The 22,371-nt window shown below is 40.4% G+C and overlaps 1 protein-coding gene across 11 annotated transcripts in view; it reads right to left on the bottom strand.

Moving 5' to 3' along the window:
* SUGCT (succinyl-CoA:glutarate-CoA transferase) overlaps positions 1 to 22,371 on the bottom strand; it is a 334,539-nt gene that overhangs the window by 177,967 nt on the left and 134,201 nt on the right. For 10 of the 11 annotated variants that reach the window (XR_010308108.1, XR_010308109.1, XM_064169956.1 and 7 more), the window contains one exon: positions 16,370 to 16,472. Coding sequence is in view for 9 of the 11 variants with exons in the window: in XM_064169956.1 (XP_064026026.1) it covers positions 16,370 to 16,472 (103 nt within the window). In the remaining 2 variants the exon portion in view is untranslated. Of the gene's footprint in view, positions 1 to 13,096; positions 13,165 to 16,369; positions 16,473 to 22,371 lie in introns of those variants that run through there. The other variant, XM_064169955.1, reaches the window with a different exon arrangement.

The raw sequence follows: 22,371 nt of genomic DNA, 5'->3' as shown, positions 1-22,371 counted from the left end.
AGCATATATTTGTATAAAAAAACCCCCAAAAGCCTAAAGGCAGAGAACTCAAAAGAAAAGAAAAAACAACAGAAAAAAATCCAAACAAACAAAAAAAACCCTGAGAGAACAGAACAAAACCAACAAAGGAACAACAACAGAAAAAAAAATGAATAAAAAAATCCACCCAACAACCTGCTGTGTACAGTCAGGTCCATACCTCAGTTTTTTCAAGGTAGCAGTTAAAAAAATATATCTGTTGAACACTTCTCTGCAAGGAAGCAGAAGCACACATGTTAGTACAAGGCTACACATACTAGGAACAATCCTTTGCTTTGGTAACAAAAAAACATTGCTCAGTCAGCAAATAAATTCAGTATTCTACTTTGCTGAGAACAGCTGCAATGACTCCAGTACAGGGGAGTAAGTGGGAGAGGAGAGAACTACAGTGTTTTAACTGGACCAGCTAAAACACACAGCCACTCAGCACAGAAAGCACAGTGGCCATTATCAACTACAGCCATCTCTCCATGCATGCTTTTATTACTGTATGTAATCTCTTTGGAGATTTTAAACAAATGCTTCAATTGGAAATGCTACAGGAATTTGGGACATAATATCTCTGAGGAGATGATAACTTTGTTTAGTAGACATAAAAAGATGGAGGTTTTCTAAGCAAGAACGAACCTCACATTATCTTTCATCCCCTGTCATCGTTTTAAATACAGCTAAATCAAGCTGCCATCTATCTTATGTGCATTTTTAGACTCTATCAGAACTTCAGGAAAATGTGATGTTTACTAAGTTAAGTAACTAAAAGAGCAGCAGACAAGACTCCTCTAAAACATGACTACGTTCTCTTACTCTATAATTAAATCGTTCTAACTACTCTTTCTACACATACATTTCAAGCCTGTAATTGCTATACAGAAGTATTATACTTCAGTCTTACACTTCATAGAATCCTAGAATGGTTTGGGTTGGAAGGGACCCTAGAGGTCACCCACTATAATCTCCCCATCATAGGCAGGGTTTCCTGTCCACTAGACTTTGCTGCTCAAAGCCTCATCTAACCTGGCCTTGAACATTCCAAGGAAGGAGGCATGCACAACCTCCCTGGGCAACCTATTCCAGAGCCTCGTCACCCTTGTACTGAAGAACTTTATTCCTAAGAGCCAATCTGAACCTACCCTCCCTCAGCTTAAACCCCTTCCCCCTTATCCTATTCCTAGACACCCTTATAAAAAGTCCCTCTCCTGCCTGCCCATGTGATCACTTCAGGTGTGAGAACACAGCTATAAAGTATCCATAGAGTCTTCTCCAGGCTGAACAACCCCAGCTCCCTTAGCCTATCCTCACAACAGAGGTGCTCGAGCCCTTAGACTATCTCTGTGGCCTTCTTCTGGTCTCATTCCATCAGCTCTGTCTCCTTCTTATGATAGGAGCACCAGAAGTCAAGATGGGGTCTCACAAGAACAGAGTTAAGGGGCGGGCAGAATCACCACTCTTGACCTGCAGGTCACACTCCTCTTGATGCATCCCAGGTTTGAATTTGTCTTCTGAACTACATGAACACACTGCAGGCTCATGTTGAGCTTCTCATCAATCATATTTCATTACATAATGTGTACAAAATGTAGTAAAAAGTTCCTAATTAAAAAACTCTTAAAAAAATGCTTAGAAACATCTATTTATGAACCTTTAGTTACCTCTACTGTCACCTGCTGAGCAGTCAGGACTGAATAATTAGTGCAAAAATCTCCATACTGCCTCAAAAAATAAATGTTAAAAATAGTGGCCTCTATAAATGAAGTGGTGATCTAATGTTAAACACTCACGTTGAAGTTTATTTCTACCCACCCAAAGGCTGGCTTGCCCCCTGGCAGTTTCATCAGCCAGAAGCAGGCAGTGAATCAACAAACCAAACACAGTGGCTATCCTTGGAGCTGTTGCACTGCTTTTTCTGTAACATTACAACTGGATGAGTATGAGCTAGCAGTGTGGCCAAGAAGGCCAACATCACCCTGGCCTGTGTTAGAAATAGTGTGGCCAGCAGGACTAAGGAGGTGATTCACCCTCTGTGCTCAGTGCTAGTGAAGCCATGCCTCAAGTATTGTGTTTGGCTGGGGCACTGCAGCAGAGGAAAGACATGAAGGCACTGGAGCAGGTACAGGGAAGGGCTGGTACACTGGTGAAGGGCCTGGAGAACAAGTCCTGTGAGAAGAAGCTGAAGCAACTGGGGTTGTTTAGTCTACACGAAATGAGGCTAAGGGGAGACTATTGCTCTCTGCAACTCCCTGAAAGGAAGTTGTAGAGGCAGACACTGGTCTCTTCTCACAAGTAACTAATGACAGAACAAGAGGGAATGGCCTCAAGCTGCTCCAGGGGAGGTTTAGGCTAGACATTAGGAAAAAGAAAATCATGGGAAGGGTTGTCAGGCACTGGAACAGGCTGCCCAGGGGAGGTGGTTGAATCACCATCCCTCGGTATGTTTAAAAGCCATACAGATCTGGGGCTTGGGGACATGGTGTAGCGACAGACCCAGTGCAGTGGGGCAAAGTGGCTAGACTTGACGATACCAGAGCCTGGAGGACTCTGTGATTCTATATTTAACACCCACATTGCTTGGATACTGATATTTTACATTGTTTTAATTAAGGGCACAACTAAATAGAAACTATATGCATATCTATGCAAAGAGTTAATTTCAGCTATACCCACTGACTTCAGAGATTAGTTGGATGGTCAGTTAGCTGCTTCAGCTAAGATGCAGCACTAGTTTTTGTTCCTTTGACACAGGTCAAACTGATGCCAAGGCAATAATCTTCAAGAGAATATACATACAGCATGATGAGTGCACCTGCCTTTGCTTTTGAAGCAGCTGAAGGTTTGTATCCACAGTATTTGGTATGTTCAAAACAAAAATTCATTTAAAACAGCCAAAAAAGGTTGAAAAAGTGTTTGGAATTGTGAAATTACAGTAACACTTCTCTGTACACCCTTTCCTAGATGGCTTGTAAAGACAGAAATGCTCTCCACATGCTTTCACTTCATGCTCATTTTCCCATTACTCATCCAAAAGGAGAAGTAAAATGTAGACAACACAAGTGAATGCATTTGCATTTTGCTCTCAAACAGGAAGAACACAAGGATGGAAGAGTTTTCTGCAACAAAGACATCACAAAGAACCTAGAATTTGCTCTTATTCCTATAAATCCACTTTCAACACAGGGTAGATACTTCATGTCAGTTGCACTGGTCTTGCTGTGCCTTTAATTTCAATCAGAACAGCTGTTTGGCAGAGCAACATTTGCAGTTTTTAGATTCTGTATGTACGTGTTCAGAGGATAAGGACACAGAAGTTCTGTTATTTACATTTGCATGGAGTTTGAAACCTCACCTCCCTTTAACACCAAGTATTTATAACTAACACTAGGCATAGCAGTGTATTTACTGGAGCAAGACACAGGATAGAAAACGAAAACCAACCATTTGAAGAAAAAACAGTCTCTATTAGGGACATGGCTTCTGTGTTTCAGAACCCATGACTTAGAAAATCCTCAAGCACTATTTCCTATTAGCTGCATACTCTCATACTCTAAGAACAGGATGTGACACTGAAAAATGCAACATATTCTTACAATCAGTAGGGCTCCTCCTGCAAGCCAAAGCCAAATGTTTAAGGTGGAGAACGAGGAATGTCAAAACACTGCATCAATTGCATTTCAGTTCCCACTAGGTCACACTACACAAGAGTTAAGTAGTGCATAAAACCTGCATCCAGAAAATACACATTATACAGGGAGCACCACTCAATACCTGAAAGGATCCTAAAAGATCCTTTTCATAAGGGTGTCTAGCAATAGGACAAGGAGGAATGGTTTGACGCTGAGGAAGGATAGGTTTAGGTTAGATCTTAAGAACATATGTTTCTGGATGAGGGCGGTGAGACTCTGGTTGCCCAGGGAGGTTGTGGATAACTTCTTCCTGGGAGTGATGCCTGGAAAGAGCGCTGTGGAGAGGTACCTGGGAGTCGTGGTGGATAACAAGTTATCCATGGCACAGCAATGTGTCCTTGTAGCCAAGAAGGCCAATGGGATCCTGGGGTGCATTAAGAAAAGTGTGCCCAGCAGATCAAGGGAGGTTCTCCTCCCCCTCTATTCTGCCCTGGTGAGACCTCATCTTGAATACTATGTTCAATTTTGGACTTCCCAGTTTAAGAGGGTCAAGGATCTGCTGGAGAAGGTTCAGTGGAGGGCTACAAGGATGGTTAGGAGACTGGAGCACTGCCTGGTGAGGAGAGGCTGAGGGAATTGGGGCTTCTTAATCTGGAGACGACTTAGAAGAGATTTAATAAATGTTTACAAATGTCTGAGGGCTGGGTGTCAGGAGTGGGGGACAGGCTCTGATCACTTGCTCCCTGTGATAAGACAAAGAGTGATGGATGTAAGCTGCAGCACAGGAGGTTCCACCTCAACACAAAAGGGAACTTCTTTACTGTAAGAGTCACAGAGCACTGGAACAGGCCCCCCAGAGCAGTTGTGGAGACTCTTTCTCTGAGTCCTGTCTGGATGTGTTCTTGTATTCAATAATTTGAATAATACATAGAGATTAAAAGTAATGCCATGAAAACAGAAAGTAGTAGGAAGAAAGGATCTCCATGTTGCACACTCCCACCACATGTAAGAAGGTACATGTAAGAGTTAAAAATAGAAAGTATAATTTGCTGCTGAAGTTCTCCACATGAACAAACCAGCTTCTTCAAAACCAGCTCAGGATAGCTGGCTACAGGCAATTGATTGCCATGTTAAGACCCACACATTCAAGGTCAAGCCTACATAGGAAATTATTGTATGTAACAGGCGTATTTCTTTAGGAAGATCATGTTCTTGATGGACTTAGAGATCACTACAATGCAAGAAGTCAGTTTTATCTGCCAACAGTATCAATAGAAATAATATAATGTTAATAACATAATACCATAGTAACTTCAAAACATGAAAATGTCTCCCTTCTAAAATGCCAGTCTACAATTTCTGTGTACCTTGTGCATGGTAGCCCCTAAATCTAAGCAAGCATCATGACACAGGGATTGGAGAGGGGATTGCACATTCAAGATTTCAGTAAATATTCTCCTTTTTTGCCCTGGTGATTTCTCAACAGGAGGAAGAAGAGAGTGATTTTTACAAAATCTGCTATTACACATCTGATTTAAACATCAAAGCTTCTCTAAAACTCAAAGCCTCAAAGAAATTCCAACTGAAAAGGGTAGTTTTGAGCATCACAAGAAGTACAAGAGAAATCCTAACTTCTCCCTCATTCATTTGTGTTCCTGTGGAAATACAATTGCTGAAAGAATAAGATGTGCAGGTACTAGATGGTGCCACTGCTCACAGCTACTTCAGATGTGACTTGAAGACTGCAGGAATCATAAAATCAACCAGGTTGGAAGAGACCTCCAAAATCATCCAGTCCAATCTACCACCCAGCCCTGTCCAAGCAACCAGACCATGGCATTAAGTGCCTTCCAGTCTTTCCTTGAACACCTCCAGGGCTGGTGACTCAACCACCTCTCTTGGCAGCCCGCTCCAATGCCAATCACTCTCTGGGAAGAACTTCCTCCTGACATCCATCTTATATCTCTCCCCAGCACAACTTGAGACTGTGTCCCCTTGTTGTGTTGCTGGTTGCTGGCCAACACCTATCTCACTACAACCTCCTTTCAGAGAGTTGTAGAGAGCAGCAAGGTCTCCCCTCAGCCTCCTCTTCTCCAGACTGAAAAAAACATCCATTCTCAGAGACACTCCTCGCAAGACTTGTTCTCCAGACCATTCACTGACTTTGTTGCCCTTCTCTGGACACACTCCAGCACCTAAATGTCTTCCTTGTAGCAAAGGTCCCAAAACTGAACACTGTATTTGAGATGCAGCCTCACCAGAGCTGAGTACAGGGGTACAGTCAGTTTGCTGATCCTGCTGGCTGATACAGGTCAGGATGTTGTTGGCCTTCTCGGCCTGTATCAGCAAGAAGTAACAATACACCAGGTTGTTTGCAGTTTTGAAGAACACCTGAGATCACCACCAACATTAATCAAGATTTTTAGGCAATTCAAAAGAACGCTAACTCCTGAAACACATCCTGCAAAATGACACAATTTTCCATTCAGATTGTTATAAGGAAATGCTACAGTTACTAAGTAGCCAGTTGAAATTGTATGGAGGAAATTTCAACACGCAGCTGGCTGCACAGAGTGTTGACATCTGAGCACTGCAGCCAGCTTTAAACTTGGGATAAGTTCTTTATAACAGTGGTAATGCTTGTGGCCTCAGTGACCAAGCACACTGAGGAAACACTTCCTTCTTCTTTACAAACTGTCTACTTGAATCATACTCAAATCCTACATGAAATCAATTAGGGATGAGAAGGAAAACTGCAATGACAGAGAAAGCTTGCCTAATTAATACCTTTTTGTGGCTGTTGAAAATCTACATCTTTTCATACCCACTCCTACTCTGCCTACACTCTTGCCTTTCCATGGCTAACTATTCCTCCTTGTTAGCAAGAGACATAAAACTAAACCAGTATATATTTTTAATGCATAAGTACAATGCAAAGTGAATATGTCAGCACCTTATCTGCAAATATCTCTTCTTTTTTGCAGCAGCAGCAGCAGGAGCGAGTGGAAGCCCAAGATGAACTTAGGCCGAAGACAGGGGGAAATCTTGTCCTTTCAGGACGACATGCCAGGGTCATGGCTTGAGCTAAGATCTTTAAATGAAGTTGAGCAATCCAGAAGAGCAGCTGAAGATCAAACGATAACTAAAAGCCTGATCTGCAGAGTTCCTGCACTTTTTGTTTTGTTTGCTGTTGTCTTATTTTCCATTTTCTCCCTTGCCGGAATACATTTATCATCCTTTGTCGCTACTACCACTGGAGAGATTCCAATGGTAGTACAAGATGCCAAAATTCTCCAGAACATCATCAGTATTTTCATGCCCACAAAACATAACTTGCACTACAAGGCTTCACCACGCTATTTATATTGCCCAAATGGAACCTATTTAAAAGTGAACAATACCTACAACAAAAATCTAGCTCTTATGGTCTCTGAGAAAGAATAAGTAACCAGGCTACCTTTCTATAGACTCCAAGATGATAAGGTGGCAATTAAATCTGGAATCAAAATTATAACAGGCAATTTTGAAAGTGATGCTTTGTTGGAAACACAATGAAGCATGTCCAAAGTGCAGTCTGAAATCTCAGTGTTTATTACTGACTCCTATAAATTACTAAACAAATGCACATCTACTTTAAAATATTTTTAAACTGAAAATGGTGTTTTCTTACTTGATTTGGTGAGTCAGGCAACCAAAAAGCATCAGTGTTTTCATCATTTACATATTGAGGAGACAGCAAAGAATACCTATTTCTAACTGATCATTATGACAATGGCTTAGCAAATGCTCAGATTAAAAGCTTGGGGATGTAAGAACCAATTGCTTCAGCATATAAAATCTCTTGAGGATGTGAGAATTGATGAGATACATTTATGTGTCTATTTCTCCCCTTCCCATACATGTATCAGACTTGATACTTACGACACTTTAGATAAAAGCAGCAACTGGGTTAATTGAAAACTCTCTTTTGACCTCACAGTTCCACAGTTTATATGAACAGAATCTCTGCAAGGGATTTCTGAGAAGCTACACACCATCAAGCTCAGCGCATATGACAGTTGGATGGCCTCATCCTGGGCATCCTCTGGTAGCATGAGATGCCAAATACAGATTTCTGTGAAACCATCTGATGTGACTTTGAAGAGCTGTGAGATAAGGGAACCAATGTGTAAGTCCTGCCAGGACAGAAATGAATCCAGGAGTCTGAGGTGAAAAGGACGTGCACTACGGACTCCTAGCACTGAGGCTTTCAATGTGTGTGAGGTTTCAGAAACAGGCTCTTTGCTTCAAGACTCAGCAGGGCTTTTTCTACAGGTCTCCTTCTAGAAGGGTGTCGAGGTTTTAGGGAGTGGACAGATAATCTTTCACCTCTCCCCAAATGAGTAAAAGAAAACATTCCACACAAGATTAGAAAGAATTGGAAATTTCAATGGAAGTACTATTTACAACTACATATAACAGCATTAAAACATGCAAAATACATATTCAGCCTCGCCCCAGTTTTCTACCCAGAGCTTTACCAAGATCTCACCAGGCCAACACTGTCCAAAAACCATGCAAAGCCTCCCCACTCCAGCCTGGCCTCAAAGCCCCCTGCCCCCCATAGCTCCCCCTACCCAGGTCCAGATGAGGCAGGCCACAAACCTCTCTCACAGGAGATAAGGTCCATATGGGAGCAGTAAGAGGGAGAAAAAAAGAGAATAGAGAGAAATATCTGTTTATATAGGGGAGATGCAGGAATGATGGGATGAAATCACAAAAGATGACGTTTCCCAGTGTCCACCTCTCTGGTACTTGGGGGACTTTCAACTCCATGGTTAAGACATCCCAGTTCTTAAACCCCTAGCAAAGGGAATACCCAAGACAGCTAGGTTACTTTTCCTACTTTTTGAATAGCCATGACCACAATGCCATTTTAAAACACAACTTAGTGTTTTACGTGAACAGCTCTACTGAGATATTTTTGAGAACTTTATTTTCTCTCTAGCTGACAAATACTTAGGCTAATCTCTGCTCAGTGGAATGCATATACAAACAGGACTACCTAAAGACATGTCATTCATGGATGTACAAATTTAAAAGAAATCAGAAAAGAGCTTATGCTACTAAGCATCACTTGCTTGCACAAAAGAAATTCAGTACAATCTTTTAAATGCATGCTGAGCTTTTTCCCTGTCAGATTCTTCCCTCATTCACTGAAGAAAAGATATTCAAAAGTGATTTTATAGCTCCTAAGTCAGGTGTAGCTCCACATCTTATTTTAATATGTATCACTCCAATGGTACAAAAAAATTCATTTCCAAAAGAGTTATTTCTCTGGTGCTCTGACATTAGAAGCTATACTTTTTAGAAGCATACCTACTTCTGGATCATTAAAGCACAGCTTTTCAGATGAGGTTCAGTTTCATGGCTAAGAAATCAAAGTACAGAGAAATCTAAGGCTAAACCTGTCACATCAGGGCTTTCAGCACTTTCAATAATATTAAGTTTTTTAAATGACCAAAGAATACTTTAAACAGTTCTGTTGACATCCATGAGAACTCTGTGCTGCTGTGTATTTAGCATATGGCACCAGGAGGCAGGAATCAAAACATGAGGTACACACATTTCATGACCACCTTTCAATGTTTTTATTTGAAGTGACTTACCCAAAACCACATTTGAACTGTGTGGCAGATCCAGGAAGAGATTCCTGTCCAGCATTCAACTTCTATAAAAATGAAGCCATACTTCTGTAACCTCCTAGACTACTTGCCATATTCTGAATCAAATGAATTAGGAATCTGACAGACAACAACTTGAACCACAAGGCAGGTGAAATACTCTCCCATAGCACAGTCAAGTCTATTGTGCACACTTCAGCAAGAGAGCACAGCAGAAACATGTTACTTGGTTTAAAAATATCACAGTGTTTATCAATTGGAGTTTCTTCTGCAGTAAGGAAATAAAGTTGTTGGTGAAACTTCTGATGTTTGTATTGCTCTCATTTATTTATTGTGACATTTTTAGACAGCAAAATTCATCTGCTGAAAAAGCCTAACCATTTTATCTAGGGTAGTTAGACAACTTCTAATCCAGGTCTCAAGCAAAGCTGACACCTTCTGGTTCACAAAGGCATAAAGGACCAGAACATGTGTCAGCAGGTGCAAGCATCCACTTGCAGACCTCTCTATCCAGAGTCAGCACCTCTTCCACATCCTTAAAACCCTGGGAGAGTGAAAGAGCACATCTACAGTGCTACAGTCAACTTTCCACCCAATTCTCTCTGAAAAAGGACTAATCCTCTAAATAGGAGCATCAGAGCTCTCAGGGAAAAAAATAGATGTAAGAATATGTTGATAGGGCAGACAATAGTTTTCAGGACATTTGTTATCAAACATGAGTGGATTATTTTATCAGAAATGTTTCCAAGCATACTTCAGACTCACGGAGACAACCATCACTGGAGATTTCAGATCAGACTGCAAAGTCACAAGCAAGTGAAAACAAAACCTCATAAAAGAAACTGCTCAGCTACCTCCTTTGTTGCTACTTTTTTCTTAGCTAGACAATAGGTGCATATTGAATGTGTTTACAAACAAAAGCCTTGCATTAAAGAGATTATTCTGTATAGAATCCCAACATACTAAAGGATTTCACTATAAGCACTCTACCGTGACTTTATATAGCACTGTAAGATAAGGAGGCCACAAAAACCACCCATGGCATAGCTCTGGACCACATTTTACTACAGCTAAAATTTAAAAAACCTTTCCTATTACAATATTCTTCGTAGCAAAACACAAGTGCTGTCTCATTTTGAACCTTTCCTATAACATCTGGATATAGAACTCTCTCCTAACACATTTAAAGCCTGCCCAATTGTGTATTTGTGGGAATTACATACTACAAACAGTCTCAGAATTGGATTTTCCATTTCAGTCCTTCAAACTCTGTTCCATTCCTTAATGCTTTCCACTGTAGGACAGAATCTACTTCCCTAAATTTCCCACAGACTAAAAGCTTGAAAACATTTGTAATTTAGTTTAAAAGGACAAAATTAAAGGATTGGGTATGGATGGTGGTGTGGGGTTTACTTCACTGCACACAGTTTTAAAGTAAAAAGCTTGTAACATCAAATCAAAGCTAGGCAGTAGACATTTTCAACTTAGCAAGACGGGCAGGAATAGAGCTGAATTTCTGTTTCAAACCAGAATTTAAGTCTAGACACCTCCATGTGAATGTTTCACTTTCAGTGAACTGGCACTCCTAGATGCAAAACCAGAAAGACTCCATCACAAAACTTCCAATCCGTTTTAGTACTTACTTAAAAGACACATGTACAATTTCATTCTTCTCCTTCTCTTGTCTGTTAAGAATTATTTCCAGACACAACATATTACTTCAGGCCTACATCAACTGCTTCCCAGTTGCAGAAACCTCTATATGTAAAAAAAAAAAAACCAAACCAAAAACCAACCTCCCTGCAGTATTAAGGAGATGAAGATAATTTCATTTGACTTGGAATAGCCCTAAGTGAGCCGCAAATGTCTAGTTCAACATGGAGCAACAATGAAAATATGGCCATATTAAAAAAAAAGGTAACACAAAACAAGCAAAACCAAAACCCCAAATCAACAACAACTATGCCTAAGATGATTTTTAAATAAATTAAAAAATACAGCAAAACAAACCATCACACTTGATATCTTTCACTATTCTGCACGTTCACAACAGTGACTCTAGAAGCCTTTTACCAGATGCTAGGAAATTTTTGCCAGGATGCATCCAGATGAAATGACTTTCAAAATAAAAGATGATCTGGAGGTTAATAAAATCCCTACCACCTTCCTAACTTTCCACAAATAATAAACTTAAAACATCAGATAATTTCCAGCTATCAGATATTTCAATAGTCTATTTACTGTGGGGTTTTTCCTGAGCTTTATTCAGAGAAACGGCTGAAGGAACTGTAATGGTCTTCTGGGACAGGAAGACTAAAGTTTCTGTAAAAAATGTTAAATTAATTTTTATAGTGATGCAAAGTCAGGGAAGGGTTGTTAAGGGATGGCCTCTTGCCACAGGGTGGAGTTTTGTTTTGGTATCCTTTTAGAGTCTGCAGGTGTTTGGCAGGGGCTGAAATCGGGGCCAGCTGTGATATTTCAGCTCCGATATTTCCCTCCCCATATTTCTCAGAAGTGATGCATCAGAGTGATGTCTTACACCTGATGTATTCAACTTGTGTGGTATGACTGTAACTGCTTTTGGCCGGGAGGGGGGGTGGATGTAGATGGGGAGGGAAGTACCACTGCGTGGCCTTCATTTTTCTTGTCAGCTGGCAACATTCATGTAGTAAAACTGATCACCATAAATGGATTGATTCTGGTAAAGAACCAGATAATAAACAATTTATTCAAGTGCCCATAATCTTTCTGGGTTGTTTTGCTGGGTCTCATCTATGCCAGCTATTTAATTAAAATAATAACATCGTAATAAGAAAGGCTAAAGAAATTACACTGTGAAAAAGGGGAGAGTAATGTTTGAAAGAAAACCTAAAATCCCAACCCTTCAGTCCCCTCACTTAACCAGCAAAGATCTTTGTTCTTTCGTACTTAGCTGCGGTACAGTGCGTACCTGTTTTTGTTTTGCTTTATCTTTTGGGAGAATTTGAACAGTTTCTATTAAAAATGGTATTCTCTTTTAAGTTTGTTTTGTTTGGAAAACCTCAAACCACATTGTATTTCATACACATGTTCCCCAGGGTATGCTAAATGGGACCATACTGAGGTCACCAGTAAGTTTTTAAAACGCTTTAAGAATTCCTTTAATGTTTGTACTATCTTGGCCTGGTTAAAAGAACACTTCTTTTTTTTTTTTTAAATAGCTTGAAAAAGTTTTGACTATAAAAAATCTTCATTAAAATAGTCTATACTGTACCATTAAGAGTTTGTAAGGAAGTTTACAAACATTCTTTCCTTCCCTCGTGTTTTTAACAGAAGTGTTCCCTTAACCAGTGGATCTACTCCTCTTTCTCTTGGCCTTTTGATCCATACATGCACAAGCACACATATACTTCCAGCCACAGACTGATTGACTTAGCAGTACAAATGCCTGTGGTATTCATTTTAGCTTCACAAATGAATAAAAGATTAGAATCAGTGGGAAAAGTGGACGTTTCACCCCATTCATGGAAAAAACAGTATCACCTGGCACTGCAACTTAGTAAAAAAATGTCATGTTTCTTGGCAGCTCACTTGGAGTATGACTGAAGCTGTTAATGGTATTAACAAAATGTCTTGGGATCAAAAATGCATTGTTTTATCTCGGTTTATAGAAGAAGTTATTCAAACCACTGTTGGCCTTCCAAATTCTTGAGGTCTTTTTAGTTAAAGTAAAATAAAATCTGAAAACAGGACCCACCTGTAGCTGGTTAAATGCAATTAGATCACTTCAGTCAAGTCCTTTGCTTCACTTCTGGGTCCTCTCAGACTTGCTTCCATTCCTTCTTTGCATGATCCCACCTCTCTCCCTGAATTCATAATTTTGGCTTGTATCAGCCCAGTGAATGCTGTGCAGCATCACTGAGAGGTGAGCTGGCATATGCTTTGGTGATGGTTGACGTGCATGCAGTGCATCTTGGTCATGTATGCATGTTTATATGCAGTTCTGCTGCTAATGCCCAGAAGGGAAGAGATTAGCAAAACCTAAGTATTATTTATTAGAGGTAGGTTGGAGTTTGTCTGTATTTAAGTATCACTGGGTTTGGTGCTTTTCTGGAATCTGTGTAAATTAACAGGAAAAACTGATTACTGAATTAGAGCCTGGTCTGATTGGAGGTGTCCCTGCTCACTGCAGAGGGGTTGGATAAGATGACTTTTGAGCATCCCTCCCAACCTAACACAATCAGTCAATCTGTGTTACAATGAACTCTCATTTTACATCACACATTTTGTACTTGTTATACAGTAAGAAAGATTGTTAAATGCAAGCTGAGTGACATCTTTCCTAGAAACGCATTTTCTGATCCAAGCTGAGCCTGAAAAAATCCACCATGTTATAAATGGAAGCACTAGGAAGAATGATGACAAAGTTCTCATAATTAATGACAGGGTTCAGCTTTTTACATGAGAAAAATCTCCCCGTGGTTACAGTATGTTCTTTTTGATAGGTGCTGTTATTTTCCATGCTATAACTAAGATTTCACAGCACAGAGGATACCTAGATACAGAGTACCAGGTGTTGCTAGGCTTCTTCCCTTGTCTTAGGCATAGTCTCATTTTTTTTTGAGGTTTCAGAAACCAAAAATGCAGACTAGCTTATGAAAAACCAAAGCTGTACACAACCATGTGTGTTTATCTCAGACATATGCTCTCTGTACAGCAGCAGAAAGATGAATAAGGAGAGGAAAACTGAACAAAATACAATAGCAAAAAACTGTAACTCTGAAGAGAATCACAGAAAACATCCAGTCTAACCCTCCACAAAGCACTGAAGAGTCAACACTAAACCACATCTCTAAGCACTAGGCCCACAGGCTATTTAAACATCTCCAGGGACGGTGACTCCATCACTGCCCTGGGCAGACCATTCCCATGTTTGAGTACCTCCTCTGTGAAGAAATATTTCCTGATGTCCAGCCTGAACCTCCCCTGATGCAGGTTGTAACGATTTCCTTTATCCCTGTCACTTGACACCAAGGAGAAGAGGATGAGCCCTCCTCACTCCAACCTCCCTTCAAGTAGTTGTAGACAAAAGCAAAGGTGAAAATCTTGGCTTGAATTGATTTTGAGCCTAAGCCTCCGAATCGAAGCTATTGATAAGTGACACAACATTAAAGCCACTTGTGAAGGTCTGAAGTGTAAATCACAATAAAATTTTGTTTAGAAATTAGAAGAATATACTTAAGAGGCTGAATGTGGTATTCTGAATTGTTGCCTTGCTGGACAGCCTCTTGGGTATGCAAAGTTGGAGTCAGGGGGCTTAATTTTATACTAATGATGTAAAATAGCTTGTTGTAAGAGCAGTACTTTAAAATGTCAAAATTCTTCATATTTCACAAAAGATGAGGAAAGGACTGCAGTCTTTTTTCCCCTCTCCCCTTGAACAAATAAAGTGAGAAAATGCTTAAGGACGCAGGCAGCACTAGAAAGGAAACAAACCTATATATAACATCCAGCATCACCACGCATACTGACATTTCATTTCCAATAGTAACAAGAACAGACTCTGATTGCAACTTACTTCAAAGAAAGCTGTGGAAAAGACAATGTTTTCCAGGAGTTTTGTGAGGCAAAAGAAGAGACGACTATGCCATTCACACTTGGAAAACCCTGCCATGTAGTGTATCTGGCTGCAAAGCACTGTGACACCCGATACGTAAGTAACATGCGTTTAGATGAACCCTAACAAGATCAAGGCAACCAAACCTCTTTCCAACTTAGAAGGTAGTCCCACTACACACTATGTTTTAAGAAGCCATCTCTTTTAGTGTGAATTTGAATTCTTTAAGTTCACAGCATTAAAATATATTTTTTTTTCCAGTGTTGTTCAAAGTATAGCCAAGCCAACCATGTCCTGAGTAAAATGCTCTTGCTGTGTATTCTTCAAAGCCCAATTTTAATCCCTGTCAAAGTTATGAAGTGAAAAATTTGGCCCATGCATACTTCACAGTGTAATACAACATCATTTTAAGGAGAAATAGCCTATTTATGTAATTAAAAAAAAACCCAAAACTTCTTTCCTTGCAGTAGTCTAACAAATATTGTCCTATACTCTTAAAAGTATAATAAACATATAAAAATCATACTTATTGTAAGCATATTCCCTTACGACACAGAATGCTCTGCTTGTTCTTCCTTCCAATGACTCCAATAGTATTCATAATTCTGACTGGCTGTTTTTTTCCCTTTCTCCATTAGTCAGTCATTTTTACTGATTGCTCTCGTTATTTGAGATTAATTCAAAAGATATTCATCACAGAATAGAAGAGCTGTAAAATACTCTGCTACACTAGTCGAGACAGTTGAATTCTGTTTGTGTTAGGTCCTTGAAATCATCAGAAGCCAAAAGGTGAGGAAAAGGGCAGGGATCAAGAAACATGCAGATGATTTAACTCTACAGACACTCAGAAACTATGATGTTGCTTGTAATTAAGTATATATGCAATTCACTGGAAGACTTAAAACTACAAATTGATCAATAAAAAGCTGAATCCTTCTCAGCCAGGAAAATCAGGCCCAGAAAAGTTTAAATCTTTCTGTGTATCATTTTTGTGCTTCATTTTTGACCCTTTCCAGTCAAAGTGTTGCCCTTCTTATTTCAAACAGTGTAGATTCTAGTTATCCAAACTCCCCTGAGAGAAGTGATTGTTTGTGGACATCAAGAAAGGTATTTTTCTGCTTATTTATCTGACAAAACACACTTACAGAATATATTACAATTTCTTTCCCTGTTCTACCAGCCATTTTTTAAGGACAGACTCCATACAGAACATGGAATACCTATGATCTAAGGCATCATGGCAAAATCTGTGTTCCCAAGCATGTCATTCATTTAAGAACCTGTATTTAATTCTTATTACACCATGTTACTGGCCTAAAGCAAATCCACCACGTAACTTTCAAATCCCATTTTCAAGTAGCTGAAATCAAGTCTGAGTGGCAGGAAAAGTCATTGTTACTCAGCATTTATAAAGCATAGTAATAAGATAGAGAAAAGACTTAGTGAGAACCAACCTGAGGCTCTGAGAATACTTGCTGCATGTTGTTGATTGGGCCATATGGGACTCCACTACCTTCAAAGAGCTGCAACCACTCCCTCGTGGCTTTTTCTGAAAACCTGAAAGCAAAGCAGCAACACCTGGTTTCAACTCCATGCCTCCAGCTTCCCAAAACATCTTCTCCCTCCCTTACTGCTCCCATACTCTTCCCCATCAATTTCTTGTCAGGCAGCAAATAATGTAACAAAAATGTACTAGATGTGTTCTTCAGACGCCAGAGAAGGAAGAACAGAGCTGAGTTCTATTTCTACCTGATCACCTGAATCAGACCAGCATTTAGGTAAAGCTAAATTCATCAGCAGTTTCAAATAAGGATCAATGGGTTTCCTCCAGTCCTGCATTAATGTGCTTCATGATTCATTTCTTTCATGTACATTTTTAACCACAGGATGATGTAATGTGAGTACCACAGTGGTTTTCCTCCATTACACTGAAAACGTACGTCAGGATTAACAGCCACACATCTTGGTCAGATAGCAACACTGATTGTGTATTTATTTGCTGTATGATTGTATAACCTATCCTAAGGACATCCAGTCCAGCATATAGACATGCTGCCAATGCTGGTGAACACAGTGCTCCACAGAGCTTGTCTCACATTCAAAAATGTCAGCTTATTTCCTTCTAAGCATCCAATTCCATGCTTGGTAGCACCACTGTTCTCCCTCTTTTGCTCTATATGCTGTTTCATTCCTCATCTACACTCCTGAATCAACACCAGTCAGTGAGACACAGTGTTTTAAGCAGCTGCCTGAGATTCTGAATCAAAGGTGAAGTTCTTTGGAGCTCATATCTTAAATTTAATCGAGTTGAATAACACAAAGGTCTACCAGATTATTAGGAAGATGTGGTAGTTTGAGAGATCCCAGGTCCCACTTAAACAAAACCATAGGGACAGAGGCTCATCCCAGGGGGATGGACCTGCTTGACCTAGGATATTGTACTATTGTTATTCTATTCCTTTTCTGGTATCACAGCTTAAGAGCCTGGACTGGAGCATCTTGGAGGTCTTTTCCAACCTGGTTGATTCTATGTTTTGATCTCTTCCCCTTCTCCCTGCTTCTCTTCCACTGCTCCGGAGACTTTCAAGGCCTGTCTGGATGTGTTCCTCTGTGACCTGTGCTAGGTTGTGTGGACCTCCTCTGGCAGAGGGGTTGGACTCGATGGTCGCCTTGGGTCCCTTCCAACCCCTAACACCCTGTGAGCCTGGTCTGTGGGGGAGTTGGTCGCAGGGAGTTGAGGCACTGAGGCCTTGCAGGCCCAGCCCGGGGGGGTGGTTTCGGCCTACCCTCAGGCCGACTGAGGGTGGAAGGGATGGAGGATTCTAGAAGGCCAGTTTGGGCCTAGTGGATTTTATCCTTATTCTACCTGATTGCCTTTTGTATATAAACTCTTGTAAATGGAATTTCTCTTTAAAACTCCCAATCAGTGTGCAGTATCCTCCTTTTCACTTCTGAAAAGGGGTAAGAGTCAATTCTGCCCTCCAGAACCAGGGACGCTTCTGGCCCAAACTGGAACAGAAGGGAAGGGCTGGGCCACTTTATGATACATAGACCACAGAAGAGAAATCATGTGTGAGGTAATAAATCAACAGAAACCTTGATAAGAGACACCCAATGACTGGTATTCTGCAGCTTACCAGTGGAGCTGCCCCAGCATTATCCAGAACCATGTCAGTCACACTCAGCTTTTCCTAACTTCCACCACATTATTAGGCAAAAAAGCACCTTCCAAGTTTCTGTTGGAAAAGTTAATAGTGACACAACCCAAGAGCACAAAATCAAACTCTGTAAATGTCTTCTTACACATACACAGAGCCTGCCTGCAGAGCCTTCCGTGCTGCCTTTAGACTAAAGAAAACAACCTTGTGATGGTGACAGTTACAGTTACATGAAGTACCTAGCACAGGTATCACAGTGTCACAGTGTCACCAAGGTTGGAAGAGACCTCACAGATCATCAAGTCCAACCCTTTACCACAGAGCTCAAGGCTAGACCATGGCACCAAGTGCCACGTCCAATCCTGCCTTGAACAGCTCCAGGGACGGCGACTCCACCACCTCCCCGGGCAGCCCATTCCAGTGTCCAATGACTCTCTCAGGGAAGAACTTTCTCCTCACCTCCAGCCTAAATTTCCCCTGGTGTAGCTTGAAGCTGAGAGCAACCTCCTCCTGGCCACAACCTCCCCTCAGGTAGTTGTAGACAGCAATAAGGTCTCCCCTGAGCCTCCTCTTCTCCAGGCTAACCAATCCCAGCTCCCTCAGCCTCTCCTCGTAGGGCTGTGCTCAAGGCCTCTCCCCAGCCTCGTTGCCCTTCTCTGGACATGCTCAAGCATCTCAATGTCCCTCCTAAACTGGGGGGCCCAGAACTGAACACAGTACTCAAGGTATGGTCTAACCAGTGCAGAGTACAGGGGTAGAATGACCTCCCTGCTCCTGCTGGCCACACCATTCCTGATGCAGGCCAGGATGCTACTGGCTCTCTTGGCCACCTGGGCACTCTATTGGCTCATGTTCAGGTATGGATCCAAGCTTCACAGTAAATGTCTTTCCACCTGTGCAGGAACAATAAGCTCTGAGGGAATAAATTCTGACAGCCAGTGCATTTGGCACTCTAAACGGTCAGGCAAAGGCACAGGTTTTGCACAGCTCTTCTTCAGAAATAACAGCTTTAGTCCCACTGAATGTATGGGAAGTTAACAAATAACACTAGTAATGGAAGGAGCAATGAAACAGAAAAAAGTCAGAAAAAAAGGCTTTAAAAGTATTATAAAATGAAGCATCACTTCTGAAGAAAACAAATATAAGCTTGTTGCACCGCTTAGCTACACCCTTTGTTACAGTTTCATGGCAAAGATCAAGCCAGCCACAAAGATAATGCCAATCCTGGAAACATCCAGGGTCCAGCTAATTTACTAATCTATTTCTGACCATAACTAGCAGCAGTAACATTACAGGAAACTAGTGAAACAAGGTAACTCTCGGAGACGTAGCTGGCCTGCCTTCCTCAGTGACTGAAGCCACTAGGAAAGCATGATTTTAATCAAAAACATGATTTATGTTCCCCTTCAGTATTTTGTTTGGCAACAGCTCCCACAACCCCTGTATTCTTCTTATTCACAATCTTCTACTACTAAGGTTTGGAGCTCAAGCTACTGCGCAGTGTAAATACTACTCACAGTAAAATCTGTTTCCCATCAGTTACTGTTGCTATTCATACACAACTCTGCTGTTCTCTGCTAGCAACAAAGACGTTTCCCTCCTGAGATGCTTCACAATTCATGACCCACTAACTCCTTATAAATTAAAAAGCTTTTTTCAGCTACTATTTTTTTCTAACACCTCAGCCTCCACTACTTTCTACCAAAAGATAGCACATAGAATCATAGAATCAGCCAGGCTGGAAGAGACCTCCAAGATCATCCAGTCCAACCTAGCACCCAGCCCTATCCAATCAACCAGACCATGGCACTAAGTGCCTCATCCAGTCTTTTCTTGAAGACCCCCAGGGACGGTGCCTCCACCACCTCCCTGGGCAGCCCATTCCAATGGGAAATCACTCTCTCTGTGAAGAACTTCTTCCTAATATCCAGCCTATACCTACCCTGGCACAACTTGAGACTGTGTCCCCTTGTTCTATTGCTGGTTGCCTGGGAGAAGAGGCCACCCCCCACCTGGCTACAATGCCCCTTCAGGTAGTTGTAGACAGTAATAAGATCACCCCTGAGCCTCCTCTTCTCCAGGCTAAACAGACTCTTGGACTCTGCATCATCATCATCATGGTGCTGAGGCCTATCACTAAGAAATTACTCTAAGTCTTAATATTTATATCATCACTCTCTTGATGTGCTGTGTTCCTTTTATTTTGTTTTTAAGAAGGAGCTTATAAATATCCAACTCTTGAATTTAAAGGAGAACCTAAAAAGGAACTCTTTCCATCAGGAGTGTCAATTATCTATATAAGCAGTATGCCATTTCCTCATGCCATCTTAAAACTGAGTAATTTTCAAGATGTAGATTCTTCTTTGCTAACATTATCCTAAGTTACTCAATACCCACTGAAGTGAGTGCACATTTAACAGAATTTCTATGGGTTGCATGAATTTCTAAAATTTGAGATTCTGTTTAGACTTCTCCTTCCTATGGAACAGATAAAACCAGTCATCATCATGTTGCAGTAAACAACTGACATTCTGTTTTAAAATACATTCGTTTTGAATGGACTTAACAATTGTCTTAGTCCAATCAATTAATTTATTGGTGGTTGCAGAAAATTCCTAAGAGCTTTAAACTCATTCAAAGATGTAAAATGCCACATTCTACCACCCTCAAAGAGACACACAACATGTTCTCTTGAAATTGAAACACTTGACCTAAATCTGATGTAGAATAGCTTCCTTTATTTGTGGTAAAAAGGGCCTGTGGAGAGCATATTATTAAGCAAATTGTTTGAAAACAAAACAGAACATCACCACTGCCAAGAAAGGTCTATTATTCAGATTCTGAAAGCAGCAAGAGGCAACTATTTGGATTATGCAGTTGTGGTTTATATACTGAGATATCCATTATGGGAAAAATATTGGTAAAAAATAAGGTGTGGATAAAAATACCTCTCTGATACTCAGCTGCACAAGCTTTGAATGACTTAATTTTCTTTTGTTGGCTGTATACATTGTTCCCTCCATCTCAATATGATTTTTAGTAGCATTTAAACAATTACAATAAGCTTTCCTTACAGCAAAGGGCTGATGCTTAGGTTACTAAGTATCAATTGGTATCGTGCTCAGCACTCAAAAATACCAAGTAGAGACCTTTAAGAAAAAATTCCAAGAGAAGTAAAAAGATTGAAATTCTCTCTCCTGAAAATTGAAAGCTTTGCAACAACAAGAATTTACAAGGCTTGGCAAATCCTTTTCCCCTCACCACTTGTTTTAAAACAGTTTCCTATGCTTCAGTATTGTCTTTTATAAATATCCTGCTTACTGTAGAACATCCTTTTCTTAATTGAAACATTTTGCAATGTCATCTGCTCTCTTTCAGCAGGAAAAAAGTAGTTTTTATATTTATAAAATAAAATGACTGATGGAAACACATACGAGGCTAAACAATGTTCTGTCTTCTAAACTTAAGCTAGTAAAAAAAAGTCTAAGTCTGTAGAGCATCTGAACTCTTAAGTATGATACTTGCAAGTAAATCTTCCTCTGTCCATGGAACATCAATGATATCCAATGACTGCAAGAGAACTTAACCATGTGATTCACACTACAGCTTCATGTATTTCCAGATGAATCCCTTTTTCCTCTAAAATATTCCATCTGCTATAATTACATGAATGCCATTTAAATTATCTATGATTTATTTGTAGAATCACTATAAATCTGTAGCTTTGCAGTCTACTATTATTACCAGTATTTTAGAAGTTCAAAAGGATTTCCTGTACTGCTTTGTGGTGTGAATCTTGAACACAGGCTGAATGCAGACTCTTTCTATAAACACCCCAAGTGGAAAAAAAAAAGAACCACTGCTAGGACCTTCCATGCAAATCCTGTACTAAGGCCTGCTTCTCTGAAAGAGGTAGAAGTCTCCACGAGGTCTTATTTGTATTTCAAGCAGTGTTCTAAGCCCCCTCTGCACTGGATTACACAGCAGTCATGAAGCTATTTAATTTGCAACGTTGCAACCAGGCTCTGAAACATTTAATGTTAAATCTACTTCATGCTTGAAAATAGAAAGTGTAGCATGAGCTGAACTAATTGAAATGTTATTTCATGGGAAGAAGTCCAACTAAATATATTTTTTTTCCTCAATTTTTACATCTAGCAGGCCCCATTAAGTGAAACAAATTATAAATTTAAGCTGTACACTCTGTAAATTAATGAAAAACTATTACAATGAAAGAAATAGCCTCCAAAACTCCAAATGGAGTCTTTATTTCCTTACAGAAACCACAAACACAGCTT

This window comes from Pogoniulus pusillus, chromosome 32 (genome assembly GCF_015220805.1).
Source record: "Pogoniulus pusillus isolate bPogPus1 chromosome 32, bPogPus1.pri, whole genome shotgun sequence".
NCBI classification, from domain to species: Eukaryota; Metazoa; Chordata; class Aves; order Piciformes; family Lybiidae; genus Pogoniulus; species Pogoniulus pusillus.
This window is presented reverse-complemented; position numbering and strand designations above follow the sequence as displayed.